The sequence below is a fragment of the Mastacembelus armatus genome, chromosome 9, assembly GCF_900324485.2.
Source record: "Mastacembelus armatus chromosome 9, fMasArm1.2, whole genome shotgun sequence".
NCBI lineage: Eukaryota > Metazoa > Chordata > Actinopteri > Synbranchiformes > Mastacembelidae > Mastacembelus > Mastacembelus armatus.
The window spans coordinates 23,766,720-23,783,784 of record NC_046641.1 but is presented as its reverse complement, the minus strand read 5'-3'; the positions used below and the strand labels follow the sequence as shown (position 1 = coordinate 23,783,784).

Sequence of the window (17,065 nt, the reverse complement as noted above, 5' to 3'; positions counted from 1 at the left end):
ACAGTTTAATTGGTTAAATATTTTAATAAAAAATAACCCCCATCAAAAAGAAAAAATAAATTGGCTCAAAATCATTTCAGGACGGCATGGTGGAGCAGCGGTTAACACCATCACCTCACAGCAAGGTTCTGGGTTTAAATCCCACCTGACCCAGGGCCTTTCTGTGTGGGGTTCGCTTATTCTCCCCATGTCTATTTGGGTTTTCTCCGGGTGCTCCGGTTTCATCCCACAGTTTAATTGGTTAAATATTTTAATAAAAAATAACCCCCATCAAAAAGAAAAAATAAATTGGCTCAAAATCATTTCAGGACGGCATGGTGGAGCAGCGGTTAACACCATCACCTCACAGCAAGGTTCTGGGTTTAAATCCCACCTGACCCAGGGCCTTTCTGTGTGGGGTTCGCTTATTCTCCCCATGTCTATTTGGGTTTTCTCCGGGTGCTCCGGTTTCATCCCACAGTTTAATTGGTTAAATATTGTAATTGGTTAAATATTTTAATAAAAAATAAATAAATAAAATAAATAATAGCCCTTGCTGTGATTTTCATTTGACGGTCATGTCCAATGCTCATTTGCATTTTGATTGCAGTGTGTTTGATTACATTTTATCTGCAGGCAAAACCCTATTACCACTGATTGCAGTCGGAGTATACAGGCTGTCACATTCAAAGTCATTTCAGCTTCTGGTTCCCCCATTACTAGTGTTGAACCCAGTGATTACCATAAACAGAACCTTTTAATTATTTTGGCTCTTTGTTTTGGGTTTAGTGGCATGCACCTTTACTATATGACCCAGTTTGCTCTCATCAGCCCGTGTGGGTGGACACGCAAGCTAATCCAGCAAGCTACCAGTCCAGATTTTTTTTTCTGCAGGTTTGGTGGAGACCAGACCGGAGCTCTAAGACTGAATATTGGACTAACATTCACCAAGTGGCTCGCAACTTCAATAGGATGATCATTTTGTAACTGCAGGATGTAAATGTTTCCTAAAACAGCGGCCATAGCAAACCGATGAGATGATTGTAGGACTTGGGTTTGGGTGTGCAGGTAATTATTTAGGGGATAAAATCCTTGTTTTTATTTAAGGAGGTATATTACATGTTCTGTCAGAACAAACTTTAAACATTTGCTCACAGATAAAAGTGAAACTTAAAGCCATACAGAAAATCAAGAATTGTTTAGGAAAGATGAAAAACAACAATAAAACATTTCATTTAAAAAAGCTCCCTTCATTTCAGGGATGTTGTAAAACTTTCAGCTTCAGCTTCCAAGCAAAGAGTCCCCGAACACGTTTCCATATGAGGTTTTGAGAAAATGAACGTAGTTTTGCAGACTGCGGTTTGTGGAGTCTGCCTGTTCCAGTCTGTCTTTCATGTTCTGCAGCTGACTCTGGAAACGACGCTCCATCTGAAGGAAAACAGACAAAGAGAAAACACTTTTTAAAGAATCTGAATTCCAAAAGCATCAGTCCAAAATCCTCCTTTTACTTATTCATTTCTCTACTAACTCTTGTGAGGGTGTGAGTCTAACTGGCACAGAGTAATCACAACAGTATCTAACAAAAATGTTTCTGGAAGGGGCCCTGTGATGGACTGGTGACCTGTCCAGGGAGCTGGGATTAGGGTCCATCAGATCCCTGGGACCCTGGTTAGGAATAATAGGGAACAGATGATGGATGGATGGATGTTTCTGGAAGGGACCGGGTGACGTACCTCCTCCTTGCTTCGCTGCAGCTGACTCAGGTCTGTCTTGGCTCGGCTCAGCTGGCTCTGCAGGTCCAGGGCTTTAGACTGCGAGACTCTCTCTTTGGCCAAAACCCTCTGCATGCTGTTGTTCACCTGCAGCCCAGGAAGGAAAACATGTCTAGTATAAGTTCTCTACGTAGACTGGAATGTCATACAGTGGAATAACCTGCATTTATGACTAAATTTGCCCTAAAATGTGGTCAGATCTTCCTATAAGCTACAATGATGAACTGATTCAAAAAACTAAACACACAAATCACTGTATTGTCTCAGTCACAGCCAGAGTCGGCAAACTAATAATTAGATTTAATCAATATTTAAATTCCAGTTTTATGATGGAAAGTTGTGTAGAAATGTACACAAATGATTATGTGTAAAATAGCACAGACACAATAACATCTGCATGCAAATCTTTAAAAGCAGCAAGACTCCACTAATTTGAGGTCTCCAAACCACAGACGTGTCCGACTACTTTCACATAGTACTCCTCACTTTGTGGTGTCAGACCTGTTGCTGTGCGTCTTCCAGAGTTTGCTGCAGCTGCCTGGACAGGACGCTGCACTCGCTGGTCTTCTCCTCCAGCTGCTGCTGCACGCTGCGGATACTGGTCTCCTTCGAGGTCAGAGCCTGAGACATCTCTTTGTTTTCTACCTTCATGTCCTCCAGCTTCCTGCAAAACACCCACAACACAAACTACAGTGGAGCTGCAGCTCACGGTAAACCATTCCACATCGAGACAGAGGACAGTGTCGGTGTTTACTGATTTCTTCCCTGCAGGATGTAATGAAAACTCCACTTCTTATCTGTCGGCAGAGAAACAGAAGAGTGATCTCCAGGTCTCAGACATCTCTGTGGACGACTGGCCCATACTCATGATACCACATGCAAATGTCCCACCTGTTACTGTGGTGTCAGTGATTTTCTTGGTTGAGACACAGGCAGCCCACAAATAACAGACTGGACTGTCTGGTTTCACATTTTGTCAGCAGCCACAGCACAGAACCACATAATTGTCCACCATAATATCTACCCTTTAACAGTAGTAAAGAAATTAGTGCCCAGAGGTTCTGGACAGAGGTTCCTGAACTGATCTCCAAACTGCCAGAAAGAGTTTCCAGTAAATATAAGAAATTGCAAATTCGTTTCTGTGATTTCTGCATGTCATTGTGTTAAAGTAGAATATCCAGAAGAGGATTATGGAGTTGTGTTGTTGTGTGGCACCACAAAACTCAATTACATACAATGTTGTGTTATTGGGGACGGGACTGAAGGTGTCTGTAAAAGTTTGTGCTGTTTGTCCTAAAATGAGCAGAGTCATTAAACATTTTGGTAAAAAACAATATGCTGATTTGATGCCAGTCACCTGTTTGTTACCTCTCTAGGTTGAGAATTTTCTCCTTGAGAACGTTGTTCTCCTCCTGCAGCAGCACGTTCCTCTGCTGAAACGTCCCCAGCTGAGCTCCCTGCTGTTCCACCTGCGGAGGAACACGGAGTCAGACACAAATCCACCTCTACGCAACATCCCCATGGCGGTCAGGTCTACAACCATGTAAGTGCAGCTTTCCCAGTCGCCCTGCTTTTTCTCTCCTCTCACATTCACACAGACATAAATGCACTTCCATACATTCCTCCTGCATCCTTACAGCTGACAGCTCTCTCTGGTTCAACTAGATCAGGTCGCAGATGACAGCTGAGAAGAAAGCAGCATTTCTTTTTAGAAACTCTTCGAGAGATTAAACACGAAATCTGCAGCATTAATACAGTAAACATATCTGATGGCATATTTTGGAGCCTGCTATGGTCATTTGGGGGCCATTTCACATCTAAACCAAGCTCCACTGGAAATATGAGGCACGTTAGTAAAACTTTAAGAGGAGGTCAGTCATGTGATGAGCATTGTGGAGGCCATGTGACCACTTGAGGGTGAGTCCTTGTCTCTGCTGATGTGCCAATTTTGAAAGCTCTGAAAGCTCTACACTGACTGACACTGTATTACTCTAATACTCAGCTGTGACCAAGTGTCTCCTCTCAGGTCTGATGTACCTTGTGTCTCACTTCAGAGATGGCAGCGTTGTGCTCCAGGTTCCTCCTCTCGTGGGCGTCGGCCTCTTGCTGGGCGTCTCGTAGCTGCTGCTCCGTCCTCCTCAGTCTGTCGGGCAGCGTCTCGAGCTCTCGGAGCCGGCCCAGCAGCTCCCTCCTCACCTGCTCCATCTCCCTCTCCAGGCTCACCTTCGCCTCCCACGCCTCCTTCTGTGTCACCTCCAGTTTTAGGGAGTACTCCTCAGATTCCATACGAGCCTGCTGGACCTGCAGACGGAGGTCGGCAAACTAATCATTATATTAATAATAATCATAATTATCAAAATAAAGAGTCAGGTTGACAAATCACAAAAAACATATTTCCCATTTATGCAGAAGTTCATGCCTCACACAGCATCACTAGAGGCAAAGCAGAATATTTTGATGTGTCATTTAACATTTGTTTTTAAAGTAGGAAAGTCCAAAGATGATGGAATTTTCCACATTACGTCCTAATTAACTAAAAACACAATCACACTGATGCTGTACCTTCTTCTTGTATTTCTCCACCAGGTTTTCATACTTTCTGATGGATGATTTCAGCTGACGGGCTTCAGCCTGAAGTCCTCTGAGTTTCTCCTCAGATGTCGTCAGTTCACCCTAAACGTGATGTATGTTGATAAAAAATGGCATTTTACATTACAATACATTTCCCTCAGTGCACAGAAAGGATGAGACAGCAGAAGAAGAAGCTGGAATCACTTAATAATATGTTCCAAGAACATAGTTACCCATAAGACATGATAATGTAGATTTTTCAGACAGTACCTGGAGCCTTTGGTTGTCCAGTTTGGTGGAGGCGTTTTCAGCACTGAGGTGGTGAAGCTGATCCCGGAGCTCCTCCCTCTCCGCCCGACTCTTCTCCTCCGCTGAACGAAGCTGAGAGCTCAGCTCGGTCACCTGACTGCGATGGGAGCAGGCATGGAAAACTTTGTTTGAGGTTGTTGCTGTTATCTTGGTGACTCAGGAAACGTTCTTGTTCGATGAATCAGAAAGCATCACGGTCTTTCATTAAACGCTTCACTCACAGTTTCAGGGCAGAGATTTCCTCTTCCCGCTGCCCTTTGGCTGCTGCCTCTTTAGAGTGCCGGCGGCACCACTCACTGGACGTGGACAGAGCTTGAGCCAACTGGGCTTCCTTTAAGATAAATCACACAAATCGTCTCTGAGTTATTTATCATGTTGGAGCTTTTTAAATGACTGAATCTGATTCTGCAGCAGGACGGTGATCACAAACATCCTTAGAGAAACTGCAGCAGCTTCTTCAAGACGCTGGAAAAACTGTGTGCGGGTGTAAAGACGGAGCACTGGTCCATCACAGGGCTGACACAGACACTCACACCTACAGCCAATCCACAGATTTCAAATCATTAGACAACTTAGATTCACATATTAACTAGACCTGCATGAACTGTACACACAGAAAAGCTGCGAGGCCACAGTGCTAATCGCTGTGTTGCCCACTTCATCTGTCAGAAATATTTAAAAGCATCATCACTTTACTCTCAGCACCTAAACATTCAGCCCAACACTGGAACTCAGGAAGATAAGGATGACCCATGCAAACATTTGAGCAGATACCGAAGGAACTAAAGGATTCACAGTGAGGTCAAACAAACCTAACAAGCAGGACACTGTGTACGCCCACAGCCACCGTACTGCTGTACCTTCAGTACAAACTCAGCCGCTATGTGGCGTCCCAGCCTGCACGAGCGTCTCCTCACCTCTGTGTTTCCTGACTGGGCTTTTCACTGGACTGCTGCCACTGAACCAAGAAGGAGCTGGTGGAATTTTTTCTGAACTGGCTTTGAATAAAAGGGCTTAGCCAGACAACATGGCCACAGCTCAGAGAAAATTTGCATGCAGGACAAAGCAGAGGCATGAACCATCCCAGAGAACCAGGATAGTTTCGTAGACAGACAGGTCTTTGATGGTTTGCGTGCCAACAACATCTCCTGATGGTCTAGTTAATATGTGAATCTAAGTTGTCTAATGATTTGAAATCTGTGGATTGGCTGTAGGTGTGAGTGTCTGTGTCAGCCCTGTGATGGACCAGTGCTCTGTCTTTACACCCGCACACAGTTTTTCCAGCGTCTTGAAGAAGCTGCTGCAGTTTCTCTGAGGATGTTTGTGATCACCGTCCTGCTGCAGAATCAGATTCAGTCATCTAAAAAGCTCCAACATGATAAATAACTCGGAGACGATTTGTGTGATTTATCTTACAACATCTCCTGATGTTGTTGTGACAATGACAGTGACAGAGAATTAAAGACATATAAATAAACGTATCCTTTGCTTTGAGAGGGGCCACGAGATGCAAGGAAATCAAAATATATATATACACAGTAATAAGTATAATGATTAATGTTGGTTTGAGGATGGTAACGAGTTTTGATCAGCACTGAAGGAAAGTAAATGACAACCCTGATGTTTTCTGTGTGTTATTGCTCTGTGATGTGATTCTCACTGTGCTGCTGGCAGCTCTGAACACAGACCTTCTCCTGAAGCTTCTCTGCGAGCTGTCTGGCAGACTCCTCGGCTCGATCTACCTGCTGGGTCAGCAGGGTCCGGACTTCCTGGTCTCGCCGCCCCAGCTCCTCCTCCTCCTCTTCCCTCTGTTGCCTCAGAGTCTGCAGCTCGTCCTGCAGAGCCCGGAGCTCTTCCTGCTGCTGCTCGTGGCTCTGCTGCATCCTCTGTCCCACACAGAATCAAGAATATGAATCGTCCTCAGTAAAAGCTGATGGACAGTCTCATTACTGATTTTTATGAATGTGTTTTTCTTTAATGTTTGAGCACTGGTAGGTGATTTGGAAGTCGATGCATGAATCTCAAAGACAGACAAGTTCCCAAGAACCCAGGGGTGTGCATGATTAATCAATAACCCCATTTCTCAAAATGGCAAAATTTACTCAAGTGGATGACGAAGGTGAGCTCTCAGTATGTCTGCAGTTCTGACAGCACGATGACGACTCACTTATAGCATCGCCCCAAAAGCTGATTACACAGCGACACCAAAACAAATGACTGGATTTGTGGCAGCAATGGCATCAACACTAGGCCCTGTCCCACCCTACTGGATAACAACTGCTCCACATCTGACAGGGCCAGTGTGTGTGTTTTATCGGGTTTCATGTTCACACACCTGAATCTGAGCAGCCAGGTTGGCCTTTTCAGCCGCGGCTTTGCTGAGCTGAGACTCCAGGTGGTCGCGGGTCGACTCCAGGATCCTTGAAATCTCCTCCGTCGTCTTTACGTTATCCTGCAGGGACAGAGGGACGCAGAGAGTAAGAGGACTTTGTGAACACCTGTGAACAACTGAACAACTGTGAACACTTGGAGCTTATGTGTGTGTGTGTGTGTGTGTGTGTGTGTGTGTGTGCGTGTGTGTGTGTGTAAACAAAGACACAGCTCCACTCATAATTCTGAACCTTCTCAAAATCCAAGTGCTCAGCAAGCTTAGACGCCTCTTTCTCCTTGTTGGTGAGTTTGGCCAAAAGTCGCTGCAAGAAAAGCAGAAAAACATCCGAGTGTGGCGTTACCTGGCGGCAGGTGAACTTATGGAGGAAAAGCAGCAGTGTACGTCACTCACCATGTTCTCTGCTTCACTGTCAGCCAGCCTCTTCTTCAAGGTGGTTTTCTCTTCTGAGCGCAAGAGCGATTCTCTCTGTGACACAACCACACAGAATCAGACCAGCGGTAAGACGGATATTTGTGACAATGACATTCAATTCACTGGTGTCATATGTGGCATTTTCACGTGTTCTTTCTGTGTTTCGAAGGAGGAACCAATAAATGTTTGTCATATTTACCTGATAAAATAACTGAAAATAACCTAAAAAATCTAATTGTCACAGATTCATTTACTGATCATCCGACTCATTTATTGTTCAGCACCGGTGAAATTCTTTGCTGTGATGTTGTGCACAAATGATGATTTGCCACAGGAGGTTTGACAGCACTTCAAACGACACAAACATCCTGTACCTCGTAGTGGCTCCAGTCTCTGAGGAGCTCCCTGAGGCTGCGGTTCGTGATGTCGAACATCTCTATCTTCTCGAGCAACAACGCCTGCTGTCGGCCCAGTGCAGCCGCGTGCAACTTAGACAGCCGCTTGTCCTAAAAAAATAAATGAATACACAAAAGCCCAATCATGTACAGTCTTCCTTTCATCCTCCTGCACACTGTGAGCTCAAAGAGAATATCTGGTGCTGGACTCACCTTAGCGAGGCTGTCGATGGTTTCCTTCAGGGCCGTGAGCTGATTAGCGACTGCTACGCCATCGATTTCTGCTTCTACGAGCACCCTGAGGAGCAGGTCTGTCTCTCTGTGTGGACCCCGAGAGTCTGACCTGTAACTGAGAGGGGAAAAAATAAAATACACAGGAGTGAGTTCAGCTGCCACCACATGGGACATATCTGTCACAGGTCTCTGGGTATTTTTGCAGCAGAAATGAATCTCATCCATTTCTTCAACATTTACACTGGTGGAAAGAAACATTTTCTCGAGTACGGTACTTTAATACGTTTTAAAAACCCTTTTACTTTAACATCTGGAAACTCTGGTTATATGTTCTGCAGTTCTTCCAACCATAAGAAACAGTAAAACAGTAAAAATAGCAGACTAACATAGTCCTGTGTCCTGTTCAATTCACCTCATTTTACTGTTTTATTTTCTGGTCTATTTTTCACAACATTCGTTGCAAAGTCGGTGCAATCTCTGGCAGAAAATGAAAAATGGTGACCCAGACATGAAGCCCTTGCTGTTTAATACAGAGGCGACTGCACTGATGTGATGTTTCCTAAGACTATTCAGGAAAGATGTTTCACAGCTTACGTTTGGACAGTTAAAGTATCCACCAACAGAAGACATCTCATCACAAACCAAAATGTCCCCAAAAATAAAAAGTATAAAACCTGAAGAAGTTGGGAGCACTTGTTAAAGTGAGTTAGGTGTGTTCTCTGAAGCCGTTCTTACTTCTTTAGACGACAGATGTTTTCTTGCTCTCTGAGCAGAACGCTGAGGTTTTTGGATTCAGCAGCCAGGTCTTCTTCTTGCTCCTCTCCATCACCCCCGACTCCACGTTCTGACCGATGCTGTGCTCGGCTTCTCTGACCCTAACACACAAAACAAACGCACGTTAACTGAAAACCCACAACATGTGCAACTTCAGGCAAGTACAATAAAAAATGCAATGCAATGAAAACTGGGACTAAATGCAAAACAAAAATATGCTGCATATCAGTGAATGTGTCTCATTGTGACAGTTCAGGGTGTCAACACGTGTGGAACATGTTTATTTACTAACTATGTGCCAAATAAACTCTTTTCCTTTGCCAGTGTATTTGTGAGAGATAAACACCATGATGAGACCTGACACTTGTTGGAGCCCACATCCCGGCGGCAGGACAGTCTTCCTGGAGGGATCCACGGTGTCCGGACCTTTGACCTCCCTCCACCTCCCTTCACCTGGATGTCTTTAGTCCAGTTCTGCAGAAAAGGTGATGGATTCCACAGGTAAAACCCAAAAACCTATTCCAGTCTAACTCGCTGTAAACTCTTTAAGAAGTATGCTGAAAGGAAAAATGACCAAGTTCTGTATGGACATAACAAAAAGCCCCTAACATACAAAATAGTAATGTCCTCTGCACTGTGGGTATTGACACCCTGACTCTCACCATATCAGCAGTAAGAAATAACCTATTTAACCTTAAGATATATATTTAAAGTTCAATAAACCAGTGACTTATAATAACCTGCGGGGTCCTGCTGGGGCTCCTCTTCATATGAACATGCACAGGTGTGGTCTCCGGGACATGGACGTGAACCGGCGGCGGTGTTGGCGATGAAACCCAGGTTGTCATTTCTTCCACACGTTTCAACAACAACACTCAGATGCTGTTAGGGTCAGCCAGGACCCAAAGAAACAAAAAACAAACAGAAATGCCGCATTATTTCCCCGCTAGCTTGCGTGTTTTCCAAGATAAATCTCCGCTTTTGTCTGTGGAGTGAACGGTTGTTTGGTTGCACAGACGAGCTCTCTGATTGGCTGATTTGCAAAATCTAGCTCTGTGATTGGTGTACGGGAGAGGTCGATAAGCGTTGCTCCTGGTAACCATTGAAAATAACTGGCAATGGTGCATTCACGGAATGTCGGCAAAATGGGTTTTCCCCACTTTATTCCAAAGTGAAAGAAGATTTATATTAAAGTGCCAACACAGTTGAAAAACTGTTTTGATCGTTTAACGTACTACTTAATATAAGGAACAAAAACATCATCAGCAATTGTTCACTTAACAAATACAGTACAAATTAACAAGTGACGAATATTTTTATATATATTATATTGTATGTGTGTTGTATATTGTATATTAGCTTACACAGTAGATAATTAATATATTGTTATTATTACCAATGTGTAAGCAGCTTTTTAATGTTACAGTCGTTCTATCATTATCATTAAATAGCTCGTTTAGACCATGTTTACCACAATGTTTGTGAAATATTAAATAGTTTTACCTCCCTGTGCCTGGAATAATCACTTGAATTCAACAATCAGAGCAGTTAGGAAAGGAAATGTACAGAAACTAATGCCTAAGTGTTTAATTAATACCCTGTTTTTTGTCTTTGTTTAAAAAAATAACATTGGGATGATCTCAGGAATAATTACGAAGCCTAAAATGATTATCCTAAAACATTTTTGTACAGTCCAGATTTGGGTAATGTGTAACTGGAATTAGTTTATCTACACACGTTGACAAAAGAGTTGGTACATTTCCATTAAAGAAAAAAAACAAAATGGTCAGTGAAATAACTTGAAACTGAAAAATAATTTACTTAAACTTTTGAATTCAACAGAAGCATTTAAAAAAGAAAGTAATGAAACTGGCCTGGACAAAAATGATAGTACTCTTAACTTAATATTTTGATGCACAACCTTTTGAAGCTTTGTGGCAAATTCCAGTCTGTTTTTTTTATGATTTGTTTCCATTAAGTCCACTTTGGCTCTAACAGCAACAGATGCTGCGATCTGACACTGCCTTGACCTTGGAGTTCACCTCTAATCTCTTTAGAAGTTGTTCAGGATTCTTTGGTTACCATTGACCATTTTGTTCCCTATCTCTTCAATTTGTCATCAGTTTTCCTCTTGCGGCCACATCCAGGGAGGTTGGCTACAGGCCCATGCACCTTAAACTTCTGAATATGTGCAACTGTAGTCACAGGAACATCAAGCTTACCTTAACTTTCTGTGGTCCATGTTCAGTGTGGTACACACCATGATACCAAACAGCACAGTGATGACTTTTCACTCTTTAAATACAACTTTGAAGACGCCTGTGATGCTAATTACAGGACACAGTTCAGTTTAACACGTCTCTGTGGTCAAATTATTTTCAGTCTTTTCAAGAGCCAGTTTCCTTAGTTTAAAATTTTTTATTTATTATTACCTTTGTCAGTTTCAAGTTATTTCAGTGACCATTGTGGGTTTTTCTTTCTTTAATGGAAGGGTACCAACAATTTTGTCCACGTGTGTAGCAAAGTGAATAACACGTTAGTATCAAGTTGAGTAAATACTAAATAACACGTTAGTATCTAGCTGAGTAAATACTAAATAACACTGTAGTATCTAGTTAATAAAATAATAAATAACACGTATTTAGTGAAGTAAATAATAAAGTAAATAACACGTTGGTAGTTGTGTGTGATTTTGTAGGAAATGGTTGAGGTGACTGCACTTCCTGTTTCTTTCCCAGGCACTTCCGGACGTTAGTTAGCATAAAAACAAGCTAGCGCTAAATCTATAAGCGAATTTATCGATAAGTCCACTAATCACCATATATCTTGCTATTGTATTGGCGCATTATCGATGATCCGATGTATTTTTGATCGATAACCTGACGGCACCGCCTGAGCTAAAAACAAAGCTGCTAGCAGCGAGGAGCTAGCGGGTTAGCCTTCCATGTGCGTGCGGAGAAGCGATGAGCTGCGAGCGGCTGTCGAAGCGGCTGGACCCGGTGATGGTGCACTATATTTCCCTGGTCCTCCTCTTTTACCCCGCTGCACACCGGCCCACTGGGGCGTGCGAGGCGGGGGATGCGGGAGCCAGCACAGACACCCTGATGCTGTGCAGGGCGTGCGGACATGAGCTGGCGGTCGGGACGGACATCCACTTCGTCCCCAGCCGCTTGGCGCTGTCCAGCCGCAACGACACGCTGGTCGGGGGCCGGAAGGTTAACGTCCAGTATTTGGAAAACCCCCACGGACACCGGTTTGAGGTGATCACGTTCAGAAAAGCTGACGTTACCCAGCACTGGCCGGCAGATAAACACTTCTCCTGGTTCCCGGGGTTCTCGTGGACGGTGGCCACCTGTCCTCGGTGTAAAATCCATTTAGGTGGGTACGATCCCGGCGTGGTGCACACTAATAAAATACTCATCTTTAAAATCCTCCTTTACTGTGAGATGAAACAAACCTCACTTATCCCATCAAAAATAAACACTGTGCTCATCAGAATTATCTCCATTATAATCACATTTATGTAATTGTATGATCAGAGAAAATCTTGGAGCAAGTTATAGTATAAATAAAAATTAAATTACACTTACTGAGGCATAATCAATACTAAAAAGCTTTAATCTCCCCAGTACCTACATTGCTGTGGTCAGGATTGTGTATCATCAATCTCAATTATGTTAAAAGGAATAACGTTATTAAATGAAAATATAAATTAAGTTGTGCCCACTCATGGAACTTATTAAATACTTGTATCAGTTTCACACAATACATTGAAAATATAATCGGTTAACTTAACAAGATATTAATTTAACAAGCCACTATTTGTGTTTGATGACATTTTCTTGTCTTGTCCTACGGCAGGTTGGGCCTTCCAGCCCAGCGACTGGCCAGACACCATCACAAAGACTGAATTTGAGGAGTCGGAGGACACCTTCTTGGCTTTAATCACCCATCGACTATTAAGAGAAGATTTTGCTTCGAGCCTGCTAATGACTCCGAAATCTTTCAAGAGCTAAAGGGAATTTAGACTGCATAATTAACCAAGGTGCCTTTGCTGCTACACAATGTTTTTTAAAATCAGTTTCTACGCACCCACTTGTTTTCTTGAAGACTCCCACACATGTATACACAGTAAGTTTTATTATTGTACCAAAGCAAGTTGTACACCTCAAATTTAAAACAGTTTCTTTTCCCCACAGCGGAAAAGGAAAGGGTGATTAAATGTAAATTCTGTGAGATAACAGTTTTTTTTTTGTTTTGTTTTTTGTTTTGTTTTTTTTTTACCCATGAAGCATTAGGGGCCAAAATTTACAAGCTTTTTTTTTTTCCATTTTGTCCTTTATTAAAAATGTCATTCAAATCTCATGGATATCTGTAAAACAATACAATGAAAAAAAAAGTCCCATAGAAATGGTGTCAAAATAACCACTCTCCCCAGTAACCAACATACTCCTGCCCCTCCCAAACTCACCCCCCCCCCCAGCCCCAAACATTACAAGTCAAAGGAATGAGCTGGTACTCGTTAGCCACATAGGGGAAAAATAACAGTTTTTCTTCAAGAGATCAACACCCCAACTGGAAAAAAATGAAAATATGGGGAAAACTTGTTTGAGAGGTATGCTAGTGCTAGGTCAACTACACCATGGCTCTAGTCAATTTACCACACAACCTTTAACAGGAGAAATTCTGTGTGAATTGTCTTCAAATTCTACTCAGGATGCCGTGCTGATTCTATTTTTATACTTTATTTTATTATTATTGTTTTTAAGATGACTTTGGGAATGGTACTCACAATTCAGGGCAAAGTGCCATTGGCCTTAGATGAGTCAAAGGAGAACATAACATGGCACAAACAGGTGAAGAGGCTTCAGAATGGAAAATGAAGCGCACACTGATTTAAAAAAAAAAAAAAAAAAAAAAAAAAAGTAAAAATAAACCAAAAACAAATCAAAAACAAATAAAATAAAAATAAAACCTTTGCTCCCGAACATGAGTGGAAAAACCAAACAGGAAATAGAAGGTTGAGGGTCTGGGCAGATGTTATTTTTTAGTCGTCTTCACCTTCGTCATCCTGCAGGAGTAATAAAATCAAGACTGTCAGTAAATGTTTAAAACAAACTTAACATCACCTGTTTTCTCAACTTTATTAAGTTTACCTCTGCATCTTCTCCATCGTCCTCCTCCTCCTCCTCCCCATCTTCATCTCCCTCCTCGTCAATATCCTCCAGACCCTCCTCGTCCTCCTCTTCATCCTCACCTTCACCTTCTTCATCATCCATGTCTGGGACCTAGAGATAACAAATACTCTCAGCATGTGTCCTTCAGTTATACCTAATGTTAGTTTCCTGCTCTGGCGAATGAATAAAAATCAGTACCTGGAAAGTCCATATGAAGTTTAAGTAAAGAGAAAGATGGCTGCTTGTTGTGGCAAGTGGCAAATATAGGAAAAGGGAAATGCCACAAACACAGATGCAATACCTGCTGAAATATCTGGTTATACACATACCAGGTAGTACTGCAGAGGATTTGGCCAGATGTCATCCTTGATGACCTCTCCGAGCTCATCAGCGCCGGCATCAGCGTGATCAGTGAACCAAGTGAAGAAGCTCTCTGGCTCTTCATGTTGCCTCTTCCTTCCCGCTTTGTTCTGTGTCTGGCTGGAACGCTTGGTCAGGTCCTACATACACAAGGAAATAAAAACCTACACTTTCAGGGCTCGTGTAACTGGGTGTGGAAACTGCTAAAATCTAAAACGTGTAAAAATGTTATGATGTGACAGTAAGAACATGACAACTGGCTACAGAAAAAATTAAATCTCACTTCTTACCACCCCATCTAGCTTACTTTTCTGACCACAAACAAGCTCAGGAAGATGAACATACCTTTCCTGATTTCCATTTGATTTCTGTTGACTTTGAAGATGGGTCTCCGCTCTCATTCAGATGGAACTCTTTGGAAAGTACTTTGTTTTCGAAGTACGGATTTTCGTCGAAATACTAGAAGACAAAATGCACTCGGGTAAGAACACGAAACAACTTGCACCTCTAAGATACATGCGTGCAACGACACTTACAAAATCTATTCTGTAGCCTGACTTGATGTCTTCAAACTCTGTCACCTCCACTCGGCTCAGGTAATGAAGTGCTTCTTCATCTTCCTCCCCAAGTAGGGCAGATACTGCATGTTTGGGGGCAGATTATACAGGTCAGACTAACTTCAGTCATTGTCCAAAACATAAAAACTTGTTGGGGTATTGTAATATCTTCATAAGAGAGCCTGGGGATAAAGTCGTATCGAGTGGCTCACCTTGTGGATGGTTGACAAACGTGGTGACCCAGAAGTTGGGAATTTTGGCGATCAGTTCTGACCTCTTCTGAAAGAATGGCTGACGGAGTTTGTTGTATTTCTGTTCTACTTTGAGGATCTCCTCACTGGCTTGTTCATTCAACCTGAAGGAGAGAAAAACACACATTTGAGGCAAAAATACCCCCCCAAAATAATCCCATTCCCTCTCTTTGGTTATGCATTCCAGTTGTTCTATAAGAAATGATATAAATTAACCTGAAATTCTTCAAGCCAGCCACAGATTTAAGCATTGATTTAACAAGTTAAATTTTCCTTTAAAAATATTCAGTAGCTCTGAACTTTGTGCTGGACAAAAAATGCCATATTTCCATTTATAATACATCAATAACGTTTCATTACCTGTCAATTTCATTTTGAACTTCATCAATGTGTTCAATAGCTTCTTGCTGCTCTTTCTCTGTGGAAAAAGAAACGGACGTGTCAGAAAATATTACACAAGTAGACGGATCAGCAGGTAGAATTAAAAAGGACACTTTGACGAATTTTATGGGATTTTTTATTTTTTACAGCAAATATTTTTTTTCTCGTGACTATACAAAACTACACCTAAGACCTAAAGTTAATCATCGATCGTGGAAGTTATATTATTTTATACCCACAATTAAGTTGACTGAAATTACTGCGGTCTAACTGTGAGGTGTTTTGCTATTTCCATTTCGTTCATAGTTAAACGGCTGTTAATAAACAGCAGATAATAGACGAGGTTATCAATTTATCCGGCACATTTAAAGCTGGGCTCCCCCGGAGGTTAAGCTGATGTGAGCGGCCAATAGCTGCAGCTCTAGCGGCTCCGACACTCACCGTTTCCTGCCGGCTGCTACCGACAAGGCCGCGTGGTTTAAATGTGGGACACACAGAGCTGCGATAACGTGAGACACCGAGCCAGGAAAGACGCCAGACCCGAACCGTCACCGCCAAACATCTGCTCTAAGACGAAGCTCTCGCAGCCCGCTGTCCATTGTTACCCACAGAAATTACCCAGTTAAACTAACTGCGGGGCTGGAGGATTTAAAAGCATCTTGGCCAGTAACAAAACAAAACGTCGTCAGCTAGCGTTAGGTAACACTACAACAACAACACCAGCTGGCTAAATGCTAATGCACAACCGAAATAGCTAAGTTTCCTTGTAATTAAACACCAGGATAGCAGTAAAACGTGGATTGCCCAGTTTGAGGTGGTTTTACGGCAGCACACAGAACAATGACCCCCTAACATCGCACACGGCCCCTCGGTCGGTAAAGCAACGACACAAGTGGCCACGCTGGTGATGCTAAGCTAACACGGCCTCGCAGCACCGGTCTGAGCAGGCTGGAGTAGCGGCATGCTAACGGACGCATTAGCCGCCGTCAGCGAAATGCGAATACCACCCGCAAAGCAGGTCCCGCTGCGTTAAGCAAAACCAAAGCAATACACGCAATAAATACCAACAATACCGCACCCCTTCGCAACGCAAAGTATGTTAGAGAAGAAATTGAAAATGGCGGTGAACAGGAGGCCGCCATTCCCCTTACCGGAGGTTTCGTCCGCTCCGTCATGGTTTGAGTTCAGCTCCTTTTTACTCACTTTTGCCGCCGAGGCCGACATGTTTTCGCAGGCTGGGGTAACTTACAGACGTCTGAGCGAATATGTGGTAGCTTTGAATCTGTTTTCTCCCTGAACAGGAGAGCGTTAATTCGGCGTAAAGTTCACCGTGCAGACCGACAACGTGCTGCTCTCCACACAATGTACCGCCGAGGAGCGAGGAAGTCACCGCGAGCGCCGCTCACGCGCTCCTTTCATTACGAACGCGCCCAGCCGAATGGAGCCGCGGCGAGCTCCGCCTCTCAAAATAGGTCTCACTGCTCGGCTCCAAATCGCACATT

General features: G+C 43.0%; 3 protein-coding genes across 3 annotated transcripts; 1 reads left to right on the top strand and 2 right to left on the bottom strand.

Moving 5' to 3' along the window:
• Window positions 1–1,063: 1,063 nt before the first annotated feature.
• LOC113139397 (outer dense fiber protein 2-like) lies at window positions 1,064–12,231 on the bottom strand. Its single transcript, XM_026322584.1, has 18 exons — window positions 12,127–12,231; window positions 9,578–9,719; window positions 9,195–9,311; window positions 8,799–8,938; window positions 8,043–8,178; window positions 7,809–7,940; window positions 7,414–7,488; window positions 7,253–7,324; window positions 6,967–7,083; window positions 6,320–6,517; window positions 4,853–4,962; window positions 4,593–4,728; window positions 4,314–4,424; window positions 3,789–4,052; window positions 3,120–3,220; window positions 2,253–2,415; window positions 1,713–1,838; window positions 1,064–1,407 (listed from the first exon to the last, which is right to left on the bottom strand). The coding sequence occupies exons 2-18, from the start codon at window positions 9,683–9,685 to the stop codon at window positions 1,261–1,263; spliced, it is 2,253 nt and encodes a 750-aa protein (XP_026178369.1). The 5' UTR covers window positions 9,686–9,719; window positions 12,127–12,231; the 3' UTR covers window positions 1,064–1,260.
• LOC113139401 (protein cereblon homolog) lies at window positions 11,549–13,078 on the top strand. Its single transcript, XM_026322588.2, has 2 exons — window positions 11,549–12,215; window positions 12,699–13,078. Exons 1-2 carry the CDS (start codon window positions 11,801–11,803, stop codon window positions 12,851–12,853), a joined length of 570 nt encoding a protein of 189 aa, XP_026178373.1. The 5' UTR covers window positions 11,549–11,800; the 3' UTR covers window positions 12,854–13,078.
• A 321-nt stretch (window positions 13,079–13,399) lies between these two features.
• On the bottom strand, window positions 13,400–17,008 carry seta (SET nuclear proto-oncogene a). Its single transcript, XM_026322587.2, has 8 exons — window positions 16,715–17,008; window positions 15,543–15,600; window positions 15,144–15,286; window positions 14,911–15,014; window positions 14,720–14,833; window positions 14,344–14,514; window positions 13,994–14,125; window positions 13,400–13,908 (listed from the first exon to the last, which is right to left on the bottom strand). The coding sequence occupies exons 1-8, from the start codon at window positions 16,785–16,787 to the stop codon at window positions 13,885–13,887; spliced, it is 819 nt and encodes a 272-aa protein (XP_026178372.1). The 5' UTR covers window positions 16,788–17,008; the 3' UTR covers window positions 13,400–13,884.
• Window positions 17,009–17,065: the final 57 nt, after the last annotated feature.

Coding starts and splice junctions, on each gene's coding strand:
- LOC113139397 (XM_026322584.1), bottom strand. CDS start 9,685: ATGACAACCTGGGTTTCATCGCCAACACCGCCGCCGGTTCACGTCCAT. Junction 8,939..9,194: donor TGGGCTCCAACAAGTGTCAG/GTCTCATCATGG, acceptor TTTGTGTGTTAG/GGTCAGAGAAGCCGAGCACA. Junction 7,489..7,808: donor GAGACTGGAGCCACTACGAG/GTACAGGATGTT, acceptor GTTGTGTCACAG/AGAGAATCGCTCTTGCGCTC.
- LOC113139401 (XM_026322588.2), top strand. CDS start 11,801: ATGAGCTGCGAGCGGCTGTCGAAGCGGCTGGACCCGGTGATGGTGCAC. Junction 12,216..12,698: donor TCGGTGTAAAATCCATTTAG/GTGGGTACGATC, acceptor GTCCTACGGCAG/GTTGGGCCTTCCAGCCCAGC.
- seta (XM_026322587.2), bottom strand. CDS start 16,787: ATGTCGGCCTCGGCGGCAAAAGTGAGTAAAAAGGAGCTGAACTCAAAC. Junction 15,287..15,542: donor GTTCAAAATGAAATTGACAG/GTAATGAAACGT, acceptor TCTCTCCTTCAG/GTTGAATGAACAAGCCAGTG. Junction 13,909..13,993: donor ACGATGGAGAAGATGCAGAG/GTAAACTTAATA, acceptor TTACTCCTGCAG/GATGACGAAGGTGAAGACGA.